The sequence below is a fragment of the Prunus avium genome, chromosome 3, assembly GCF_965620075.1.
Source record: "Prunus avium chromosome 3, drPruAviu1.hap1.1, whole genome shotgun sequence".
NCBI classification, from domain to species: Eukaryota; Viridiplantae; Streptophyta; class Magnoliopsida; order Rosales; family Rosaceae; genus Prunus; species Prunus avium.
In genome coordinates this window covers 32,704,558-32,726,119 of record NC_142286.1, presented here as the reverse complement: position 1 = coordinate 32,726,119, position 21,562 = coordinate 32,704,558, and the positions used below count along the sequence as shown (strand labels likewise).

At 36.1% G+C, this 21,562-nt stretch overlaps 3 protein-coding genes and 1 pseudogene across 8 annotated transcripts; 1 reads left to right on the top strand and 3 right to left on the bottom strand.

The window, feature by feature from the left end:
* Positions 1-122: 122 nt before the first annotated feature.
* LOC110749922 (RPM1-interacting protein 4 (RIN4) family protein) lies at positions 123-2,960 on the top strand. The gene is made up of 3 exons (XM_021950122.2): positions 123-335; positions 1,511-1,693; positions 2,653-2,960. The coding sequence occupies exons 1-3, from the start codon at positions 330-332 to the stop codon at positions 2,686-2,688; spliced, it is 225 nt and encodes a 74-aa protein (XP_021805814.1). The 5' UTR covers positions 123-329; the 3' UTR covers positions 2,689-2,960.
* A 575-nt stretch (positions 2,961-3,535) lies between these two features.
* On the bottom strand, positions 3,536-5,404 carry P24BETA2 (emp24/gp25L/p24 family/GOLD family protein). Of its 2 annotated transcripts, none has more exons than XM_021950225.2 (5): positions 5,244-5,404; positions 4,863-5,086; positions 4,275-4,461; positions 4,060-4,167; positions 3,536-3,804 (listed from the first exon to the last, which is right to left on the bottom strand). In XM_021950225.2, exons 2-5 carry the CDS (start codon positions 5,082-5,084, stop codon positions 3,671-3,673), a joined length of 651 nt encoding a protein of 216 aa, XP_021805917.2. In that variant the 5' UTR covers positions 5,085-5,086; positions 5,244-5,404; the 3' UTR covers positions 3,536-3,670. The 2 variants fall into 2 exon arrangements, with proteins under 2 accessions (XP_021805917.2, XP_021805916.2); XM_021950224.2 differs by having other exon boundaries at positions 4,863-5,089; positions 5,244-5,403.
* A 1,950-nt stretch (positions 5,405-7,354) lies between these two features.
* On the bottom strand, positions 7,355-10,648 carry LOC110749929 (uncharacterized). 4 transcript variants are annotated; one of them, XM_088249780.1, is made up of 7 exons: positions 10,140-10,648; positions 9,770-10,021; positions 9,127-9,166; positions 8,743-8,995; positions 8,439-8,517; positions 7,634-7,761; positions 7,355-7,540 (listed from the first exon to the last, which is right to left on the bottom strand). In XM_088249780.1, exons 1-7 carry the CDS (start codon positions 10,452-10,454, stop codon positions 7,531-7,533), a joined length of 1,077 nt encoding a protein of 358 aa, XP_088105906.1. In that variant the 5' UTR covers positions 10,455-10,648; the 3' UTR covers positions 7,355-7,530. The 4 variants fall into 4 exon arrangements, with proteins under 4 accessions (XP_088105906.1, XP_021805827.1, XP_021805826.1 ...); XM_021950135.2 differs by having other exon boundaries at positions 7,634-7,773; positions 10,140-10,647; XM_021950134.2 differs by having other exon boundaries at positions 7,355-7,761.
* A 2,826-nt stretch (positions 10,649-13,474) lies between these two features.
* On the bottom strand, positions 13,475-20,280 carry LOC110749924 (uncharacterized; annotated as a pseudogene). The gene is made up of 6 exons (XR_002525663.2): positions 19,910-20,280; positions 18,296-18,583; positions 16,391-16,439; positions 16,040-16,316; positions 15,246-15,315; positions 13,475-13,902 (listed from the first exon to the last, which is right to left on the bottom strand). The product of XR_002525663.2 is annotated as an uncharacterized LOC110749924 (transcript).
* Between the last annotated feature and the right edge of the window lie 1,282 nt (positions 20,281-21,562).

Below are 21,562 nucleotides of genomic sequence, written 5' to 3'. Positions count from 1 at the left end.
TGGACAAAAGTGTATGGGTGCATAGCTGGAAGCACCAATCAGCGTTTAAATTGTCCAAATAGTGGGCCCCGCATAAAGCCCATTCCATTCCCCATATATCAATTGCATGGCCCATTGACCCACACAAACACCCCACCATCTCTCTCCTCTCCTCCCCCTTCTTATTCTTTAGCTGACCTCACCTGAGAAAAGTAGGACTCATCATCTTCTTCTTCATCATCATTATCATTTATCAACACCTTCAATACTGAACAGCTTAAAATCCCTAAAAGCAGCAAAAGCAGTCGCCTTTTTCGTCTTTGTTCTCCAGAAATCTCAAAGCGAAAGCTATGGGGGTAAGCTGCCAAGTCCTTTGATTTCTATACTGCGTCTGTTTGCTGTGTTTGATCTGAGACTCTTGAGTTTCTGTGGAGCGATTCATTCCACTTTCAGTTTTCTGGTGTTGCTGAAATCAATATATAGTCCCCCCCCTGATGCTTTAAATTCCCTTCATATCCTTTTGGTTTCTAATTTTGAACAGAAGCTTCTCATGTATGAATATGATGTATCTAACTGGTGTTTGTTGTTTTCTGTAAGTTTTTCTTTCTGGGTTTCAGTTTATTTTTAATTCTTAGTTTTCCTTTCATTAAAAGTTACTATTTTTAGCTTCTTGTTTGCTTTATACTAAATTGAGTATTTGATAATAAAATTATTTGGGCTTCGAGAGATAAGCATATCTGATTACTACTTGTGTGTGTGTATCTCTATGTGTGCAAAAGTTGCTCTGTGTTTGTTATGTTGAATGGCCAAATGTAGTTTGCACAACAGACTGCGTGTTCCAACTTTGGTGGCTTCAAGCTAGCTCCAAGGTTTAGTATCTAATGTTCAAGACTTGCAATGGATTCTTTTTGGAGGGTAAGCCACTCGGCAAGCGGGGGTAAGGCTGTGCACGTACGTCTAACCCTCCTCAGACCTTGAAATGGTGGGAGCCTGGTGCACAGGACTGCCCTTTACAATGGATTATTACTTAGCGTCCTGTCTGGCTATTTGTACTTTCCTTCTTGGGTTCTAAAGTCACCCAATCTGATAGGCGTTTAGAAAATAAATTGATATTTTGTTCCTTTTAGGCATGTAGTAGTTGACAGCAGATCTCTTACAAGTTCGTTGAATTTCAAACCTCTTCTTTTGGGAATACCTTCATATTGAGGAGTAAATACTTGCATGAATATTTATAAACCAAAGCGTGAATACATGAGTCTATGAGTTCCTATATCTTTATAATTTATTCTTATGCATTAGAATTAAGAATACCTAGTATTGATAAGTGGTTTTTTTTCGATGAATGGGAGTCAACCATCACCTTAATTTTAGTCATCTTATTATTATTTAGATTTCATTTGCCTTTATTTCTCCATGCAAGCATCTGAGCATTGAACAGGGCTCATAATAAGATTGTGTTATTACATATCAATTTGGAACACTTTGACTTCAGATGATTGATTCCCTCCAGTGAAATTTTGTCAATCCACAGGAAAAGGGTGTGCCGTTGCCAAAATTTGGTGAATGGGACGTCAATGATCCAGCATCAGCTGAGGGATTCACTGTAATCTTCAACAAGGCTAGGACTGAGAAAAAGGAAGGTGGAAGACCTGACTCACCATCAAAGGATGACAGCGCATTTAAGCACGGAGCAGTTCTTGGAAAGCCTCCAGCTGTAAGTTGTACTTACTTACCTTACACTGTTCCCCACTTTGGAAAGCCTTCATGCTTGACTCATTTTGTATTTGCATAGCCATATCTTGTCCTAATGGCTGAAAAGCAGGAGGGCTGGTTTAGGTTGAAAACATAGAAGATTCACTTGAGCCATAATGAGTTTTGAATGTACAGTACTAAAAACTGGAGGGCTGGAATCTTTACATATTAAGTATCACAGTTACTAAATTTGCATATAATTCTTTACTTCCCAAATTATGTTAGACTAACTGCAGGCACTACCAGGAGGTGGTATTTTTATCACTTCCAAGTTCATCTTAGATTTTATTTGAACTTTGCATTATCCCTATTAAAATTACATTATTTTAGTGCCTAGTAATTCTGATTTTGAAACTAGTCTATGTGCAACTGTAAAGTGACCGTTGTGGTTTCACAATATACATAATTTTCTTCTGCAAGTGACCTCAATATTGGCTTGACAATGCCATAATTCAAGCTTAGGGCTGGTTATAAATCTTTTTTATACACTGAGCCTGAATATACTGCATAATCATGGATTCCTTGGCTATACTTTTACTAAATTGCCTCAGAACCTTCTCTTTTTCATGTATATTTGGTTTTGTTGCTTGCAAATTTTATTGTCAGTTTTCAAAATTTCTGCATTCACCTTAGTCCACATTCCACACCATTGAAGCATATTAAACCAATTTCTTTTTTTCCCATGCTCACTTGCGTGCCACCTGTTGATTTTGCAAATGTATTTGTTTACCTTTCCATCTTTTCACTTGCCAAATTTTACCATCTTCATTTTGGTAAGCCGCTCATCTTTCATTGTCAAATGATGTCCAACTAATGTCGCACCAAAAAGAAAAAGAAAGATATTGTGGTCTTAAGCTACATGATAGCTTCAAAAGGGATATAATGATTAGATTTTGACAGTTTTTGTGCTTTGATTTGTAGAAGAAATGGTTTTGCTGCTTGTGTGCGGAATCGTGAGGAGGCACCTACCATGTCATAAACTTTACGGGAGATATTATTATCTAGTTATGCCCCCATGCCGATATATATTCCAGAAGACTGGAGCTGTGTTCAGAAGCCGTGATTGGTCCTGCTGGAATCTGTTTGCTGTCTTTATGAACATTGGTAGAAATGTGGGCTTATTTGGGGACGTGTATGATTGGAAAATGATACTGTTTTACGTTTATGTATACTGGTGAACTATATTTGCATGTAGCTTTATCTTTTGAATCAATGCTTGATTCTGAGTTTATCGTGACTGTTTGTTTCCTGTGTTCGATTCAGTTTGAGTTTCGTTGCGAGTGTATTTGCATATTTGTGCAATGTGAGGCTTTCTGTTTTCTTTTATATGAAGTAATTTTTCCCCCTTCAACTGTCCCCGAGTTGGGAAGTTACTCCGTTGATTTTGCTTGAAAGTGGCTTCTTCTAGTGATCGTTTAATAGGAGCATACTTTGGTCTCTTATGAATTCGAAGTTGGCTTAACATTCACTCATACTCTTGGTTTTACTCAAACAACCCTTCACATCTTTTACACTTTGTTTTACTCAAACAACCCTTAATATTTCATTCATTGGATCAATCAAGGATTTTTGTTAAAGAGGTCTTCCTAGGTCCTCAGGTGAGCTGGACTGTTCAAATGGATGCCCCACAAAATTGAATTGGATAGTATTCTGTTTTTACCATACAAACCAATGTCCACCTTGAGGCAGCCTCAACTGACTGACACCACAACATGATCTTACAAATCCATCAAAAGGCATCAAATTTGCTTCCAAAAATCGATTCAAGTATCAATGACAATAATCAACTCAAATAGGATGACAGTAATCAAAAAGACCATCTTTAAAACATTAACTCCTGTGAATGGTACAGATTCTGTTTTGTGATATTTCAATATCAATATTTTCCATTTTCTAATATTACAATCAGTAAATAGGCAAAGGTAAGCAGACAACTGATCTAAACCCTAGATGATCCAAGCTTGCGTTCAAACAAACGTTTCAAGAGAACAACTTGGAGGATGCTAACTCCAATGAGTGCTCCTGATTCAATTAACGCCTTGTGGGTTGCTCTGCGGCTCATTCCTTCATTCACTGCAGGCCAGTTATATAATATGTCAACATATATTCCAAGATTAGGGGACAATGCCCAGATAAAGCTTGACTAATCACCATATTAGTTTCATGTGCACATGCGTGGCATGCCAATGCAAGTGCAAAATGATGTACTTCTTGAAGTACCATAGTTGGAATCATACTCATTAGAAACTAAAATAGTTTACACTCCCACTAATGTTAAGGAAAAGAAATCGAAATTTGACATAGAAAAGACGGTTCTTCAAATAATACCTATTGCTTGGCGGTCAGTCTCGGCCTCTAACCAATGTTGTTCAAATTGGATGTTGTAAAGGGCTTCCTCCAATTTCGCTATCTGCTCCAGCAAGGGTGCAAAATGCTCTGCATAGATTCACAGAACATTCAGTGATCACTCTTCAGCTAAAAAGAAGATTAATTTCGAAACAAACTGCGGGGAGGAAATGGAATAACAAGTAATGGACACTCACCATCTTTAGCATGCTGGTCATAGTAAGTAAAGTGAGCAGCATGTACATCAAAGTCAATGGTTTCATGGTAAGGAGATTTATTAGTGAAGCAGAACTGGTGAACACCTTGCTTCTGAACCACAAACTCAAACTTCTCGCTCGTCTTGTCACGTATGTCATTAATTTGTTCACCAGAAGGCCCCTTTATCTGGAGATATTGGAAACAAAGCTCCAAGGTAAATGATAGACTACGGAAATTGATTGCCACTATTACCATTGTTATGTTATTCAATAAACAGCAATGTCCTAATTGAAAAACCAACTTGGATTGTCTTATAACTTTTGCTTAAACCAGTAACCAAAAAAAAACACCAACATTCTAATTTATATATTCTATCTCCCATTTTCATAAACAGAAATCCACAATCTTTATACACTATTCAAAAAAATCAAGTTTCCAAGGCAAAAAAAACAATACAAATCAGTACAATCCATTGGAACTTGCTCAACAATAAGATCAAACAGAAAAAGTTCTGAAAAAAGCAAACAATTTGGCCACAACAAATTACAAAAAAAAAAGAAAAAAAAAGAAGAAATTAAACAGCTTACCACAAGATCAACACCATCTTCAGTGTTATGCCAAGACGAATCAACTTTGATGACAACAAAAGAGACGTGAATGGTGTCGCCCTGGTACTTTGCATCATGAGAGAAGCACTCCTCTCTATCTATCACGAACCTCAACCCATCTGACCCTTCCATTTGGCACAAAACCAGCAAACCCATCAGCGCCAAACCCAGTGCCACGTGTCCCCTGACCCACAACTCCATCTCTACTGTTTAAGCATCAAATTCAACCCACCAAAAGAAATAAATAAAAAATAAAAAAATCAACGATCAATGAGTAAAAGTTCCAAAAAATCATTGCCCAAATAGTTATTTGTACATGTAAATGCGTAGATCAAGAAGAAGAAGAAGCAGAATTATTACCTCTGAAATTGTTGATACGCAGGAGCAGAAGATGGGCTGTGGATTTGTGTTTGAGTGAGGTTTGAAAGAACTCGGGATTTAGGATGAACTGGGATTTGGGAAGTGCCGAACTCAAACTAGGCTGTCGGGCCACGGCAGTTCTTGTTGGACCAGCATAAGGTACTCGAGACGGCGTCGTTTCCTAGTTGTCTTTCAACTGAGCCAGCATGGCGGGGTGTGATTCAATAACTTGATTCACTGGCCAATAGGAAACCCCCACGTCGTATTATGCTTGACAGGTGGAAAAAGTCATGTATTTCTCTTACGTCGGCTGTGAGCCTGCGAAATCAAATACCACCAAGAATTCATTTTTGTTGGAATTAAAAATTAACGTTTTGTTTTGGGCAAGGTTAGATTTGCATTGTCATTAATTTGTCCTCCCTTTTTCTGCCATGGCGATTGGTTTTAACCATATTATTTTTAGGATTGTTTCAAAAATAAAATTAAAGGTTGTTGAGGTATAAAAGACTTTTGGGTTAATCGTTTTATTAGTCCCTGAATTTATACCTGCTTTACATTTGAGTCCCTCAATTTCCAAAATCGTTCCTGTAGTCCTTCAACTTCAGTTTCGTTAGGACAAATGATCCTGCCGTCAATTTTATTAACTTTTCTGTTAAATGCAGAGGCAAAATGCTATTTTTGTATCAAAATTGATTAAAATTTGAATACAAAATTAAAAAACTTAAAAATTAAAATTAAACTCTCTCTCTCCCCCTTTATCCCGATTTCTAATCCCCCCAAACTTGATTTTCCTTTTCTTTTTTTTTGGGTTTTTTATTTGATTTTCTTTTATTGTTATTTTAAAGATATAATTTTTTATTCTTTTTTTGGTTTTAATATAAAAATATCATTTTGCTCCTACATTTAATAGAAAAAGTTAACAAAATTGACGGCAGGACCATTTATTCTAACGAAAGTGAAGTTAAAGGACCACGGGAGCGAATTTGGGAATTGAGGGACTTCAATGCAAATCGAGTCTAAGTTCAAGGACTAATAAAACGATTAACCCAAAGAAATAACTAATCACTCAAATAATTCAAGGATTTGCAAAACACCCACTAGTGTAGTGGTTTGAAATAATTAATCCTAACCAAGGTGGTTGGTGTGAGTGGTTCGGCACTCTCATTCCTTAAGAGAGGTCAGGAGTTCGATCCCCGCTCTCGTATGGAGTCACCACTTTGGCCAACACTTTACCCCTTACGGGCCGACCCGGTGTGAGCGGGGATTAGTCTGGGTTGTGGTTAAGGCTTAAAGGTGCCACCCATAGTTGGGGCCCATCAAGGACCACTTCGTGGTTCAGACAAAAAAAAAAAATTAATAATAATCCTTAAGGCAAGGTCAATACTTTCGGGTCCTAGCAGATTTAAATAGATATGCCCTTTTCATTATTATCATCCCCTTGGTGCTAGTTGCACTTGCTACACGCTTGCTTTGGGGGTTTTTTAAATTAAAAAAACGTTGAACAATTTTTTTTCTTCTTTCCTTGAGATATTTCCTTTTATTAACATAGAAGAGGTTGCAAGATAACAGTTGAAAATAAGTAGAATAATTAAAGTCCACTATCGATGAGAGGCAAATGAAAGTCCACTCTAAAGTCTGCAGAAATTCATGGACGGATATTCGTGGCTCAAGTGTAGGATAAAAACTTGTAACGAGTATATCATTATTTTGCTATCCCAGTCAGCAACATAATGATACGTAGTAAAGTTATTCCACATGTCATTGTGTTATTGGCTAGGGAAAGCAAAAAGTACCATCCCCGTTGCATGAGAGTTTCTCTCCATGAGAGGAATATTTTTCTGCCCCAGAGGGAAAAACTAAAAGAAGGTTATTACCACAACAGAAAGGATACTCGTACCAATATGAAACTATTGGCATGGCATTTTTCTGATTCTCAAAGCATATGCGCTAGCTCATACAACAAATTTACGCTCGTATGTGTGCGCTTACGTGCACTAGGGATGTTGTCTTCATTTTCCAATTACAGCACAAGCACATTATAATCTGGAAAGGATGTTTATATGCCACAACGAAAAGTTCAGGACACATCACATTTCAAGTACACAGACAAATTACATTAAGATGAACCTATTCTTGTTAACATATCAAAATGTCCAGTATATCCAATGTACCTTGACCCAGCCTACACAGGTATGAGATGTCAGAAGTGTCTCATTTGTTTGTCACATTTAGCTTTTTCGTGGAATCTGCGTGCGGGCAAATATCAATTATGATAGCCTTCTCACAGCTAGCCACATCTGTACAACATAACAAAAAGTATTCACAAGCTCTGAATTCACCTCTACACCTCATCAGGTAGCTGTAAGATCCTACCCTCTTCAATGACTAACCTCTGGTGAAGCTTACAAATATGATTAGCAAGTCTCTCGAACAAATCCTTTAGCTGCTTAGCCGTACTGTACTCTTCAGTCCCAGAATTGACAACCTTCAATTCATTGCAAGTTCCAGTTCTTCTAGTCTGTTGCACATTCTGCAAAATCAATGACAGTAGCAGTACTTTCAGAGGAAACTTGGTGCTTTATACTAGTCATTTTTTATTCTATCAGGTTTTGGCATGCTCCTCCATCTCTTTCTCAGGAGAATGCAAAGATTACGTTAGGTAAGTCATGTAATGTATGGCTTAACCCATTATGTGTTTTAGTGCAGATACAAGGATTGTTTCCAAGCACTGATTAGCCAATACAAACTATTATATAAAATCAATAAATTATGGGGGTGTTTGCAATGATCATGCTTGAAACATGTTGCACTTTCGATACAAGTGTGGATGGAGTTAATCCCACAACAATAGGTGATACAACAATCTACAATATAAGTTAAGTGATCTAGTACTAACAGCACATAGACATTTTGAGATAAGACCTCACATCAATAAAAGCTCACATAAAAATCTAAGCACATAGACATTTTCAAATAAAACCTCACATCTAACGAGTCCATTGGGCTTGGCCAGACCCAGTGTTGGATCTAGGTGGTTAAAAGTGAGCCAAAACTGGTACATTGCCCAAAAAAACACTCCAGGGCCTGAGGGTGAATCGTCATTTTATAGAATCAAATAACAGGATATGATCTAACACAGAGCTTTCATCTTATAAGCCATTAGCCACAACACAGCAAAAATGATAGGAAACTAACCCGAGATGTGAGCCTGAAGGTTTCAATCAATGCCATGTGTGTGTCATGTACTGGTGTTTTTTCAGTCATTAACCAAGGCCTGCAGAGAACTAAAAATTACGATAAACTTAACAAATCAATGAATAGAGCTAAAGGTTCTGGACTCCAAAAATTACGTCCAGGTTCCAGCTGGCTGTTTAAATTACACAAAGGCTGCAAGATCTTTTACTTACTTATCCAATAAATACATTGGAACAATACCATTTTAAGATTGACAATTTTGTATGATTTATAATTACTGGAAACAGACTTTTACACTATATACCTTCCTCTTGAGGAAATGATGATGTGATCTGGATTCTCCAAAAAGGCAGATAATTTGTCAAAGTTCCGTTTGCTGTGCAACAGGATAGCTCCTCGTGCATATGACTCTAAAACTCTACTGGGCGAAACAAATGCTTGACATGGGAATGAAAGGTGGTGATGAATAAATTCCATAATGGTTGATGGTGATATCCCCTTCTCAAGATTGTCAATGATTATCATATGAGGAACTCCTCCGATATCTACGTCATCTCCTGTTTGTTCAAAATATATACAGATAGGTCACAAGTTTAGACTTTCCAATAATCTCTGCCTTTGAAAAACAGTAAAAGATTTAAATAAATAAAAAAGCATTTTGGAAAAGCTTAAGCAAATCAGTTCAAACCTTTTAAATGACTTGAGGTCGACCTGGCAAGCTTTGTTTCCTACACACGAACAGACGAGCTCATATGAAAAAACCCACATAAATCACCCAAACCATATAGCAGAAGTATCCAACTAACATGTAAAGACAAGATGGACCACTCAAAGTTACTGTTAGATGCCAAAAGCCTAAGATGTTCGATATACTTGTCGACATCCATGGACTCACTACCAACCAAAGAACTACCAGAATTTCCCACAACTTTCAACCTCACAACCAGATATTCGATTAACTGGTCGACATCAATGGACTCACTACCAACCAAAGAACTACCAGAATTTCCCACAACTTTCAACCTCACAACCAGAGTTCAAGAACACCAAAGGCCCTCAACTCTCTTTTTTAGTCAAATTTTGTTCACTCTTCCAACAAAACTCTTGTTCCTCTTACATTAATCATTCACACTATTAAATACATCCTAACAGTCTTTTATATGGACTTACCATTTGCACCCCAGAAAAAAAACCATCAACAATAATTATATATTAAAAAAAAAGAAAAAAAAAAGAAGAATCCTATAAACTCAAACATAAATTTTAGCCATATTCCAACAATAATCAAAAGCTGAACATATTTATACACCAAAAGAAAAAAAGAAACTTGCCTGTTTTAAACGTTGAGACCTTGCACCTGAATCAAAAAAGCCAGTGGCTTGAACCTTCTTCCTGGCTGAGTTTAGAAAAGAGGCGAGCAGGGGATCCAATTTGTCAACAGCAAGAGGAGGCTGGACTCTGCAAATGTTCTCAAGAGCCTGTTCACTCAATGACCCGTAATAAGGACCGTGCTTCCATGAAAGGATAAAGCTGCATGTGCATTGCTCTTCGCCATTTTCAAATCGATGCTCATTACGCACCACCTCATCATCATAATCACTAGATTAATTAGCTAATCAAGTTCATAATTTAACAAAAAACAAAATCATAACCAGAGAGAGAGAGAGAGAGAGAGAGAGAGAGAGGAAATGAAGTGCTAACCCCGTCCACAACGGCGTCGTAGAAGCGCCGATCATCGGGGTAAGCAGAGTGCGCGGCGCAGACGCTCATGCCCTTGTGCACCTGAGAACACTCTGTGTCCTGAAGCTGAACCGACATGGGCCTGAACCGGCACCTCAAAAAGTCGACCTCTTTAAACGACTTCAAGTCCTTGCCGTCGACGACCTCGTCGTGTTCGTCAGCGAACCCCGAGAATTTGACCCTCAGTCTCCGGCCATTGCCGCCACTGTCGCCGTTGCTCTCCGTCTCTATGCGCACGTCGTACCAGGCGTCGTCCTTGTACGACTTGAACTCCATCACCTCCACCGCACGATTCGTAGGCCACCTTTCTCACAGAAAATCAGAGTTCCCTTCTTTCTTTGGCTCGCTTCTCTGCTCTGCCTTTGCTTTTGCCGTTTCGTTTCTTGTTTTTGTCTTTTCTCTCTTAAAGGTCCTGACCAGAAAAACAAAAGAAGCTCTGCTAACTATGCCGTTTTCGAGCGCACTTTGCTAATGAGTCGTTTCATTTGTTCTTCTACTGTCATTGAATAGGCCCCACTGTGAATTTCACTTAACCATTACTAATTAAGGTTACTATGATCTTTCTATTTTTTACTGGGTTAATCGTTTTATTAATTCCTGAACTTAGACATGATTTGCATTTGAGTCCCTCAATTTTCAAAATTGTTCCCATGGTCATTTAACTTCACTTTCATTTGGATAAATGGTCTTGCCGTCAATTTTGTTAACTTTTTCTGTTAAATGCAAGGGAAAATGATATTTTTATATTAAAACCAAAAAAATGAATTAAAAAAATCATATCTATAAAATAACAATAAAAGAAAATCAAATAAAAAAATCAAGTTTGGGGGGAGTAGAAATCGGGATAGAAGGGGAGAGAGAGAGTTTAATTTTAATTTTTCAGTTTTTTAATTTTTTTATTCATATGTTAATCAATTTTGATACAAAAATACTATTTTGCCCCTACATTTAACAGAAAAGTTAACAAAATTGCCGGCAGGACCATTTGTCCTAACGAAACTAAAGTTGAAGGACCACGAGAACGATTTTGGAAATTGAGGGACTCAAAATTGATTAACCTTTTTTTATTTATAAGAAATTTTTCTAAACCTCATTTTCCACATATTAGATTAATTACTCTCCGTTTGGATGGAGAAAATAAATCAGGATTTAGCTAAAAGCTAGAAACTAAAAAGGAGAAATTGATAATTCCTTTGTTTGGCAACTTAAGCAAGCATAGAACTTATTTTAAAAAAATCGTGAAAATTGGGGATGTAGATTTCCGAGTTTAATTTCTACCAAAAGAGGTGTCATTTCTATTAAGCAGGAATTCGTTTTTCACTATAATTTATGACATTTACAAAATTCGACATACATAAATTCAAACACTGAAATTATTAATTGCCAGAAATTTAAATGATGGGGATCTCAATTGCGTCATTTAAAAATTCTATGCAATGTTCAATTCCTTCTTCTAAATAGGGAAGTTTAAACAAAAACTAGTATAAAAAAGTAAAAATTTAAAACGAGAAATTTTGTTGGATATAATTTATATATATATATATATATATATATATATAGTTAATTATTTAGTTTAATATGTTATCATATTCGTCATTTTAAATGGAATGGTGTTTTGTAATTTTTTTTTTTTGGGGTTTTTATATAGGGATATGATTTCCCCACTCTCTTTTTCTCCACTTACACTCTCTTTTGCTTTTTAATACTTTTTAATCAATTTTGTTCATTCTCTTTCCTATTCTACCCTTACCCTATATTAATTTCTTTTTACTTCATTTTTATATTAGTTCTTTTTCTGTATACTTAATTTTCCAACTTGCACTCTATTTTCAGTTTTTTTTTCCTTTAATCGAGTAAGAAAGTAAGTTTTTTTTTTCCCCTTTAATATTGAAAATGGAGTGTAAGTTAGAAAAGTAAGTACAAAGAAAAAGAAATAATATAAAAGTGAAGTAGAAAATAAATTAATGTAGGGTAATGATAGAATAGGAAAGAGAAAAAACAAAATTTATTAAAAAGTATTACAAAGTAAAAGGGAGTGTAAGTGGAGAAAATGGAAGTGGGGAAATCAGCTCCCTTTATATAATAGATGATGTTGTAATGCATAGCAAAATTGTGATTAAATATAAATAGCATCGCTACATTATGCTTGATGGTTGCTGAGAAAAATGGTACTTCCTAATTGGGCAAAAAAAAATAAAAATTTCAAATATTGTGAAATTATCTCGTATGAGTAGTGCTATATAAGCATCATATCTCAATTTTCTCATATAGAATGGACCCTACATAGTTTCACAATTATCTGAGTCTCACATAATGCGAGAGAGTGAGGACAAAGAATTGGAAAAAAAGTGGGTGTGTTTACATTACTAATTTAGTATAGTTGGTATAGAGACCCATGACTCAAAATTAACATTATTGGGACAACAATACAAAACCATCATCAAAAGCTTTTCCTAGTTTTATAAATCTGACAAGTGCATAATTTGTAGAAATAAATGAGATTGAGTGTGACTTCAAATATATGAGAAAACTATATTAGCATCAATTAGAAGTCAAAATTTTGATTGTTAAATATGATAAACAAAGTAGGACAAGTGATTAAGAGCATTTATCCTTAATTGCATTAAGGTTAAGTCTATTTTGAAGTGCATGATGATTATTTTGGAGTGTCAAGAGAGAAACTTAAACTTGCAACTCCACTAGATAGACATGGCAATATTGTACACGACCCATTAACACGATACGAATTCACGCGAAAAAAATCAATATTTGGGTCGATGCTTAACAAGTCATGTCGTGTGAATTTGCGAATACTCTTTATCACCCATTAAGAGTAGGGGTAGTTTTGCAATTTTATATATCTTTCTATTTTTCTTTTTCTTTTTTCTCATTATTTCTTCTCATTCCTCCCCCCAACTCTTATCTAGTTGATTTTTATTTTATTTTTATATTCTTAACGTGTGCAATGAGTCGTGTTGTGTCATTCATTATTTTAACGGGTCATATTCATGTTCGTTATTTTCCACCTCGTTAACTTAATGAGTCATGTTGTGTTAATTCGTTAAAAAAAGTGAGTTGACACGAATACAACAAACACTACTAGTTTGCCAGATCTACCAACTAACCAAGTTTTTTTCTGTGGAGCAATGAGCAATTTTTTTTTATCTCTTGGGAGGGGTACTCAAACTTTGGTAACTTCTGACATTGCAGAGAGATATACCACCAGACTAATAGCTAGGTGGTATTAAATCTAGTCTCTTTGAATCATCATTTTGCAACTATTAACTAAATTGAGAAGAGAAAAATCAAACTTTAAGTACAAAGAAAAGTACATTCGGATATATATTTATATTAATTTCTTACTAATCAAAATCTCAGGTAAGAAATGTTTACATTTGCTTGTCAGAATTAGCTTTTCATGGTGTCCCCTAGGCAATCTCAATTATAATAACTTTCACTACAGCTGTTGTATATTTGTACAACAATACAATAAACCATGCTCAAGGAACTAGGGCTTTAAAAGCATTTACCTCTTCTGCACTGCATTTGAAAGATGCCAGATCCTTCCCTCCTCAATCAGTAACCTCTGGTGAAGTTGGCACTGATGATTAGCAAATTCCCAAAATAAATCTTTAGGCAGCTTGGCTTTCTTGTATTCTTCAGTTCCTGAAGCGACCACCTTCAGTTCATTCATAGTTTCACTTCTTCTACTTTGTTGTTGTTTCTGCAAAAACAATAAGAATAGTATTACGTTGATGCGGTTATACAATTTGTTTCAGATTGTATCTAGGTTTGGTATTCTTCTTAACTCTTTCTTGGGGAGGGGGCTCTGAAGATAATTTCTGTAGTTATCATGGCACAGCTCTGTTTTAATGCAGATACAGGGATTACTTCCATGCAGTGATTAGTCAAAAGTCAAGATAAAGCATTAAGGGCTAGTTTGGTGTTTAAGATTGAATTTGATTGGAAAAGACACTAAATCTAAGGTATGTTGGAGGAAATGAGGATAGAAGCGCATGATTTTTGTAGTTTGGGGGATTAGAAGGGATAACTTGTGTTGATATTCTATCATTTTGTGGGGATTAGATAGGATAAGTTTTCTTCATCGGTAATCCATCTTCTACCTTCAACATGATAAAAAAATTTCATTTCTTTCTTCAACGTGCTTTAAATATAGGGAGTGGCACAGGGGGGGTTGGGCGACAGCCCGGGGCCGCACAATAGTTAGAGGGGCACACAAATTTTTTATATAGCTTGTGCATATATCAGACCAAATACAATATTACATATATACTACAGCAGCATGTGCACACCAAACTAAACACAAACCCATGCGGCTGCAACAAATAATTTTTTTTTAAAAAGTTGTAGGCCAGATGCCCATGATTCCATGAAGCACTTGGTGTACCAAAACAAACTTAAAAAAGAAAGAAAAGTAGGGCCATACACGCTGGTCTCCAACTCTAAAAACACAAAACGCAACACGATTTTGTACTGCATATCAAGCACAGAAACAGCAAGCTCTTCAAAAAATGCACACAAACAGCAAGCTTGGTAACATTTGGGGTTTTGTACATGTACTCTTTCTCCTTCGTTTTAGGTTTTGTCCCACTGAATCTTCTCCAAGCAAGGTTTTAACGAGGCCCATATATTATCCTTGTTTTTTGTAAACTCTTATCATTGTCAATAAAATTAAAAAATTAATAATTTTTTTATTTAAATTTTAATGATTAATTTGTTAGAAGGCCACCATCTAGACTAGCCATGGGCCTCATAAGACCCAGGATCGGCCCTAATCATATCATATCCAATCCTAAGCACCAAACGAGCCCTAAATGGTCGATCACTGAAGGGAAGAAATTCATATGACACACAAAATGAAAACTAAATTTTTCAGTAGTTTTCTTATTCAAGGTTTTGTTTCATACATTCTACTTCATTCCTCTCTCCTCCCCCCTCTACAATTTTTTCCACATACTTTCTCTCTATTCCTAGCAAAAACCAAAAACAAGTAAAAACTACAAACTAAAATGATATGGTAATCAAACGAGGTCATAGGGAACTAACCTGAGATATGAGCATGAAGTTTTTAATGAATAGCTCATGTACCCGTGTTTTCTCAGTCATCACCCAAGGTCTGCATGAAATTATAAAATGATGCACGTTTGAACCAATCAATTAGAGTAATAACCATATTAAGATTGTCAACTTTGCACAATTTATGGAGGACAACCAGAGGATCGTAAGAGCTAGATGTTAAGAAATTGATCAACAATGCATATCAAATTAACACCCTTCCTCGGGTGTAGCCCCACTTGCACATGAAGAGGAAATGAAATTAGAAAAGAAAGAATAATATACGTGCAGAGCCCCATACTACACCTTGTAAATCAACAAAGATTTCTGGAGGGGAATTGGATGTTTCCAACACATGACCCGCAAACGAAGACTCTATGCCATGTTGGACAATCACTTAAGGTATGTTTGGGAGTGCTTTTGAAAGAGTTAAAAGTGTTTTTAGTTGTCTAAAAATGTTTGACTACATTTGGCAGAACAACTTGAAAGTGCTTATAGGTCATAAAAACGGTTTCTAGAGGAAGCGCCTCCAAAGTGCTTTTCTAGGAAGCACTTCCAAAATGCTTTTTCAGAAAGCACTTGGATTTTTAACAAAAAAATTAATGTTCTTCTAATAAAAGGGCTTTTAACATAAGAACTTACAAGGACAAATACTTTCAATAGAAGCAGCCCCAAATGAACCCTTAGACCCCAAAACTTGACAACCACTTAAACCCCCAATGTTTAGGGAATGCAATTCAAGCTAACCTCTACAATCATGAAAAGAGGCATTTTACATTAGATACCTTCCACTTGAGCAGATGATGATGTGATCGGGACCCTCTAGAAAGTCAGGTCAACATTCGTTTTGCTGTCCACCAGGATGGTTCCTCGAGTATACCACTCAAGACGACAATCATGGCGAAACAAATGCTTCACAGGAGATTGAAACTTTTTTATATATAAATTCCACAATTTTTAACGGTGATAAACCCCTCTCAAGATTGTCAATGATTATCATATGGGGGACCCCTTCTATCTCACTGCCATGTCCAGCCCTTTGAGAAGGATTTCCATTCATTTCTGCCCTGAGGAAACGGTAAAAGATTAAGAAACTAATGTATTTGGAAAAGGTTTTAAGGGCAATTTGTACAAACCTTTAAGAGACGAGATAAGGCTTGAGGGTCGCCTTGAAGTGCTCGTATCCTACAAATAGGCTGACTGGCATAAAAAATGGAGTTGTGGAAAGTCCTAGACAAATCCAAATAATAACTAAAGACGAGAAAGAGAGTGAGTGGAGAAGAGGGATGGTTAATCCCGTTACCAAGTAAACAATTACAAGGATTTCTCATGACTTTCAACCTTACGTAGCTCCAATCCCACAACTGGCCTTAAATCTCAAACTCTCTTCCACTCCACCTTTTTTTGTTTTTTTTCAATACAAGCAATAGTCTAAACTAGAGCATCCGCAATGATGATCTCTATTTCTCAGCTAAAATTTAGCTAAAAATATAAGAAAGCTATTTTAGGAGCTCTCTAAAAAATTTCAACTCCAACCATACTCCCTAATTTGGAGAGTCATAAATGCTATAACTCTTTTTTGATTGGTCCATCTCTATTAAAAAATAAAATAAAAAATAGTTAGCATTAAATAAGGGTTTGAAATACTCATTAAATAAGACAGCATTAAATTATAGGGAGCCACTAGGAGTCATTTTTCTCTTCTCAGATTTAGGAGCTCCTAGAGGACTCCCTATTTTAGGAGGTGGATAATGAGCATGGTTGGAGTTGCTTTTTTACAATGCCTCCGTAAAATTTGTCTAAGGAGGTGATTTAGGGAGCCCATTGTAGATGCTCACACACACTATAAGAGTGCCATGGGGATTCGAACCAGAGAACATTGGTTTACAAGTCAAGACCCTTTTCCACTTGGCTAGACCATGTTTGCTCTACTCCATTTGTTAAAAATAGAGCATGCAATCTAAAATTGATTGTCAATGGGTGTAGAAGCTCAGGATATTATATAATTCCATTATATACTCATAACACATGCATCCTTTAATCTAATACATGGGTTTCCTGCCATGGTCCATGCAAAAAAGAAAACATTCAACTCAAAACTAATTGACAATAAGTAGTGAGACACAAGATATTATAGCCATGTTTGATGCCTAGAATTGGATCAAATTGGATCTTTTATTTTAAGGGAAACATTAGAGGCCAACTTCCAAATTTTGTCAAAGTTGAAGATAAACGAAATTTATCCCTTCTAATCATCACAAAATGGTAGCATATCAACACGTTATAGCTTATCTTTTCTAATCCCCACAAAATGAAAAATCATTTGCCTCCTCCACCTTTATTTCTTACTTCATTTTGCCTCAAATCTAGTACCTTATCTAATCCAATCCAATCCAATCCAATCTTGGGCACCCACGGTAGTCTATTGCAACACGAGACTTTATATTTTGATGTGCAATATACCTACATGCTATTTTATGCAACCTTATGAAAACTCTAATATTATAAATTATTATATGGTAATGGAATACAAAAACGTGATATAAGAGCAACTTTAATGGTTTTATATATATATATATATATATGGGGATGCATGCTAAATTTAGATCCAAGTTCACTAGAAAATGCTCCAATTGATAGATGTAAAGGGATGGTAATATACATAATCATTGTAAGTTGCAAAAAAGGATGCACAATTGCATCTGATTTTGCATCCCAACTTGTGGGGCTCGCTTAGTGGTGCAAGAAGAGAGATGAGAGAGAAGTTAATAAAAGATGGGCAATTGCGGGTCTCACTTTGTGGTTACATCTCATTCCATTGGAAAAAAAATCACATTTAAATCCCCCGAAGGTTTAAAGGGGATGTAAATGTGGCTTTACCTCCCCAAATTTACATACAACCATTAAAGTTGCTCTAACCCATCAATGTGTTATATACAAAAACATTTTGTATATGAATGTTTTTAAAAACACAAAACCCAATATATGAAACTAAATACAAATAGTAAAAGCTTATAAAAAATATATATATAAAAACTTGCCTGCTTTAAACGTTGAGAAACGCTGGGCCTATAAGCTTTTTCATCATAGGCAGCTTCATGAGGAGTTGCACAAATTTTAGAAAGGGTGATTTCAATTTTCTCCCTGGCTGTTTCTAGAAAAGAGGTCAGAAGTGGATTCATTTTGTTTCTACGAGGCTGGACTCTGCATATGTTTTCAAGAGCTTGAACAGTTAAACACCCAGCTTTTGGACCGTGTCTCCAAAAGAGGACGAAGCTGCATGGGCATTCTTCTTCTCCTTTTACAAACCGATGTTCCTCTTGCAAAACCTAAAGATTTAAAAATACTGTCAATAGAAAATTGATTTTCGAAATATTTTACACTTTTTTAGTACTTACAGAAAAAATGACCTAATGAAGTGCTTCCTAAAGTTGCACTTCCAAACATTGCCCTTAGGCCAAACCACAATAAAAGTACCTTTTAATGTTCGTTTGTTAGTGCTTTTAGAAAAGCTAGAACCAAAAGCACTTCTTCCAATGTTTGGAAAGACAAACTTAAAAGTGATTCTGGATTACAAAACAACTTTTTAGTACTTCTTGGAGAAGCACATGTTCTAATGAAAATTTTGTTGTGCTTCTAACAAAAGTACTTGCAGCAAAAGCATTTATAAGGGCTCGTTTGGGAGTTATTCTAAATAAGCCAGAATCACTTCTAGGGATAACCACCTTTCACATGCTTCTCTATATAATCACTTTAAGTGATTGTAAGTGATTTTAGGGAGGTGCTTCTCCATAAAATCACTTAAAACCACTTAAAGTGATTCTCCATGCTTTTTGGCCTATCCAGAATTACTCTCAAATGAGTCCTAAGTGTTTCTTACATAATTGCACACAAACAAGAGTGTTTATTCACCCAATGCAATTGTACATTGAGTTGAGTTGTGGGATCTAATTGTCATTTCCATCGTCGCCAATCTCATTGTTAGTATGATTGAACTCAAGATGAGCTGATTTACAAAACCAGTCCACCATTGAGACCAACTGACACCGAGCTAGAGGTGTGAGTGTGCCAACCAACCTCACATTGTCAATTAATTTCGCTATACCTCACCATCCTTCACCATTGACACAAATGGACTCGAAAAGAGCCCATTTATAAAACCGCGTGAACGTTGTGATTCATACTTGTAAAGAGAATAAAGGGTTTTTGAACACATTAAATACATAGATTTATGAGTGAATGGAATACGAGTGTCATAATGGAAATGAAGAAGGTAGCTAGCATTCCTCTTGTCGAATGTTAACTAGCCCAAAATTCCTGGTTATATAAAAGATCTCCCAATAAAAATTTTAGCCTACTCTAGAAAAATTCTTGGGTCCACCATTGACTGCCACCAAGTGGCAAATTGTCCAACATAAAAAAGAGATACACTAAATAAACTAGTATTTCAAAAAAATTTGAAAATATCTCTGTGAGGAAAAGTATTTTGAAAATATGTTGAGGGGATTAATCATGTATTCAAAAAGGGCCTTCCTCTAATGGTCCCTCCCCTAGTACAGCGACAAGCCCCCCTTCTATAAACGGAAATGGCCAGAGAGAGAGAGAGATGGGGAGAGAGAGAAAGGTAGGGAGGGGAGAGAGGGGGGAAAACTGACCTTGTAGACGACGGCATCGTAGAAGCGGCGGTCGTCGGGACAGATTGCGTGGGCGACACAGACGAGCGTGCCCTTCGCTACCTGCGGGCACTCATTATCCTGAACCTGTACGGACACCGGCCTGAACCGGCGCCTGAACTCGGCGATATCTTTGAAGGAAGTCAAGTTATTGGCGTCGAAAACATCGTCGTGGTCGTCGGGGAAGCCGATGAACTTCACCCTCAGGCGATCGTAGCCGTCCATTACTATCCGGGCGTCGTACCACGCGTCGTCCAGCTGCGACCTGAACTCCAACCCCATCACACCCACTCCTTCCACCACCACCACCAGAAAAATGATTTGATAATACTAACTGCCCATGGCCTTCCACCAAACCCATCTTTTACGGGTTCTGCTTTTAAAAGAGAAACAATGGCAAAAATGAAATAAAAAAGAACATTCTAGATTAGAGAAAGACAAAAAGACACACACAAAATAATAATAAAAAAAACGTTTCCATTTTCAGGTTACCCCTACCATCAGTTATCAGCTTGTACGAATTCTGTATCAGTCCAGAAATACTGTAAACTTTTTTATTCGTTTTCTATGTTGGGTTCAATCAACAAAAGTTACAAAAGAAAATGCGCGCCCTTGACAAGATCCAAAATAATTGCCAAAGTCTCGCTATTTTCTAATTAGAACAAGTTTTATATGCATTGATATGAAGGGAAGAGAAGAAGATGAGAGAGTGTTATGATATCTACGTAATGGGAATATGTGTGAATGTTACAAGTTAAAACGTTATTAATTCACGTGTTATAATGGTGGATTAATTACACGTGATGAAAATAATAAATATGAAATTATAATTGGAGAATTGAGAGGAGAGAAATAATGAAGAAGCAAATAAGTATAACTTTTGGCTAGAAAATTATGCACTAATGACCATTTTACATTAGATAATAGGGATTTTGATTGGAAGTAGATTTCAAAAACAACTATCACCACTTGGGATAGAATTTACTTCCTAAATTATTATTATATTATACCTATGTAAGGGGAAAATTTCGAAACATGTGTTTCTAATTTCAAGAATTAAAAGTACATATTTTTTTTAAAGTTAGTTTAGTACACATGCCACTCATTAAGTGGAAAAGAAAACGAGGTGAAGTTGTAAAGACAAGGTGTAGTTATAAAGACAAAGTGTTATCTTCTTGGTATTTTCAAAAAGTTAGTGCAGTACACATGTCACTCATTCAATGAAAAAGATAAAAATGAGAAATTGTAAAGATGAAGATCTTTTTCATTCAATGAGTGACATGACATGTGAACTCCACTAACTTTTTTAAAATATAAAGAAGATGACACATTATCTTTACAACTTCACCTCTTTTTCTTTTTCATTCATTGAGTGATATGTGTACTCCAACTTCACCTTATCTTTACCACTTCACATCTTTATTTTATTGGAAATGTGGGGTCCATATATGTGCCATGTAAGCAAACTAACGGACTTTTTGAAGGAAGCTACTTGTGAGCACGAGTGTTAACTTTAAGGACCACTATTGACACAAAAACATAAAGGAAGAAACATGATAATTTCGTGAACCTTAGGTACATTTTGTGATTAAAAAAAAACCTATCTTTTTATATTTCCTAAAAGTTAGTGAAGTG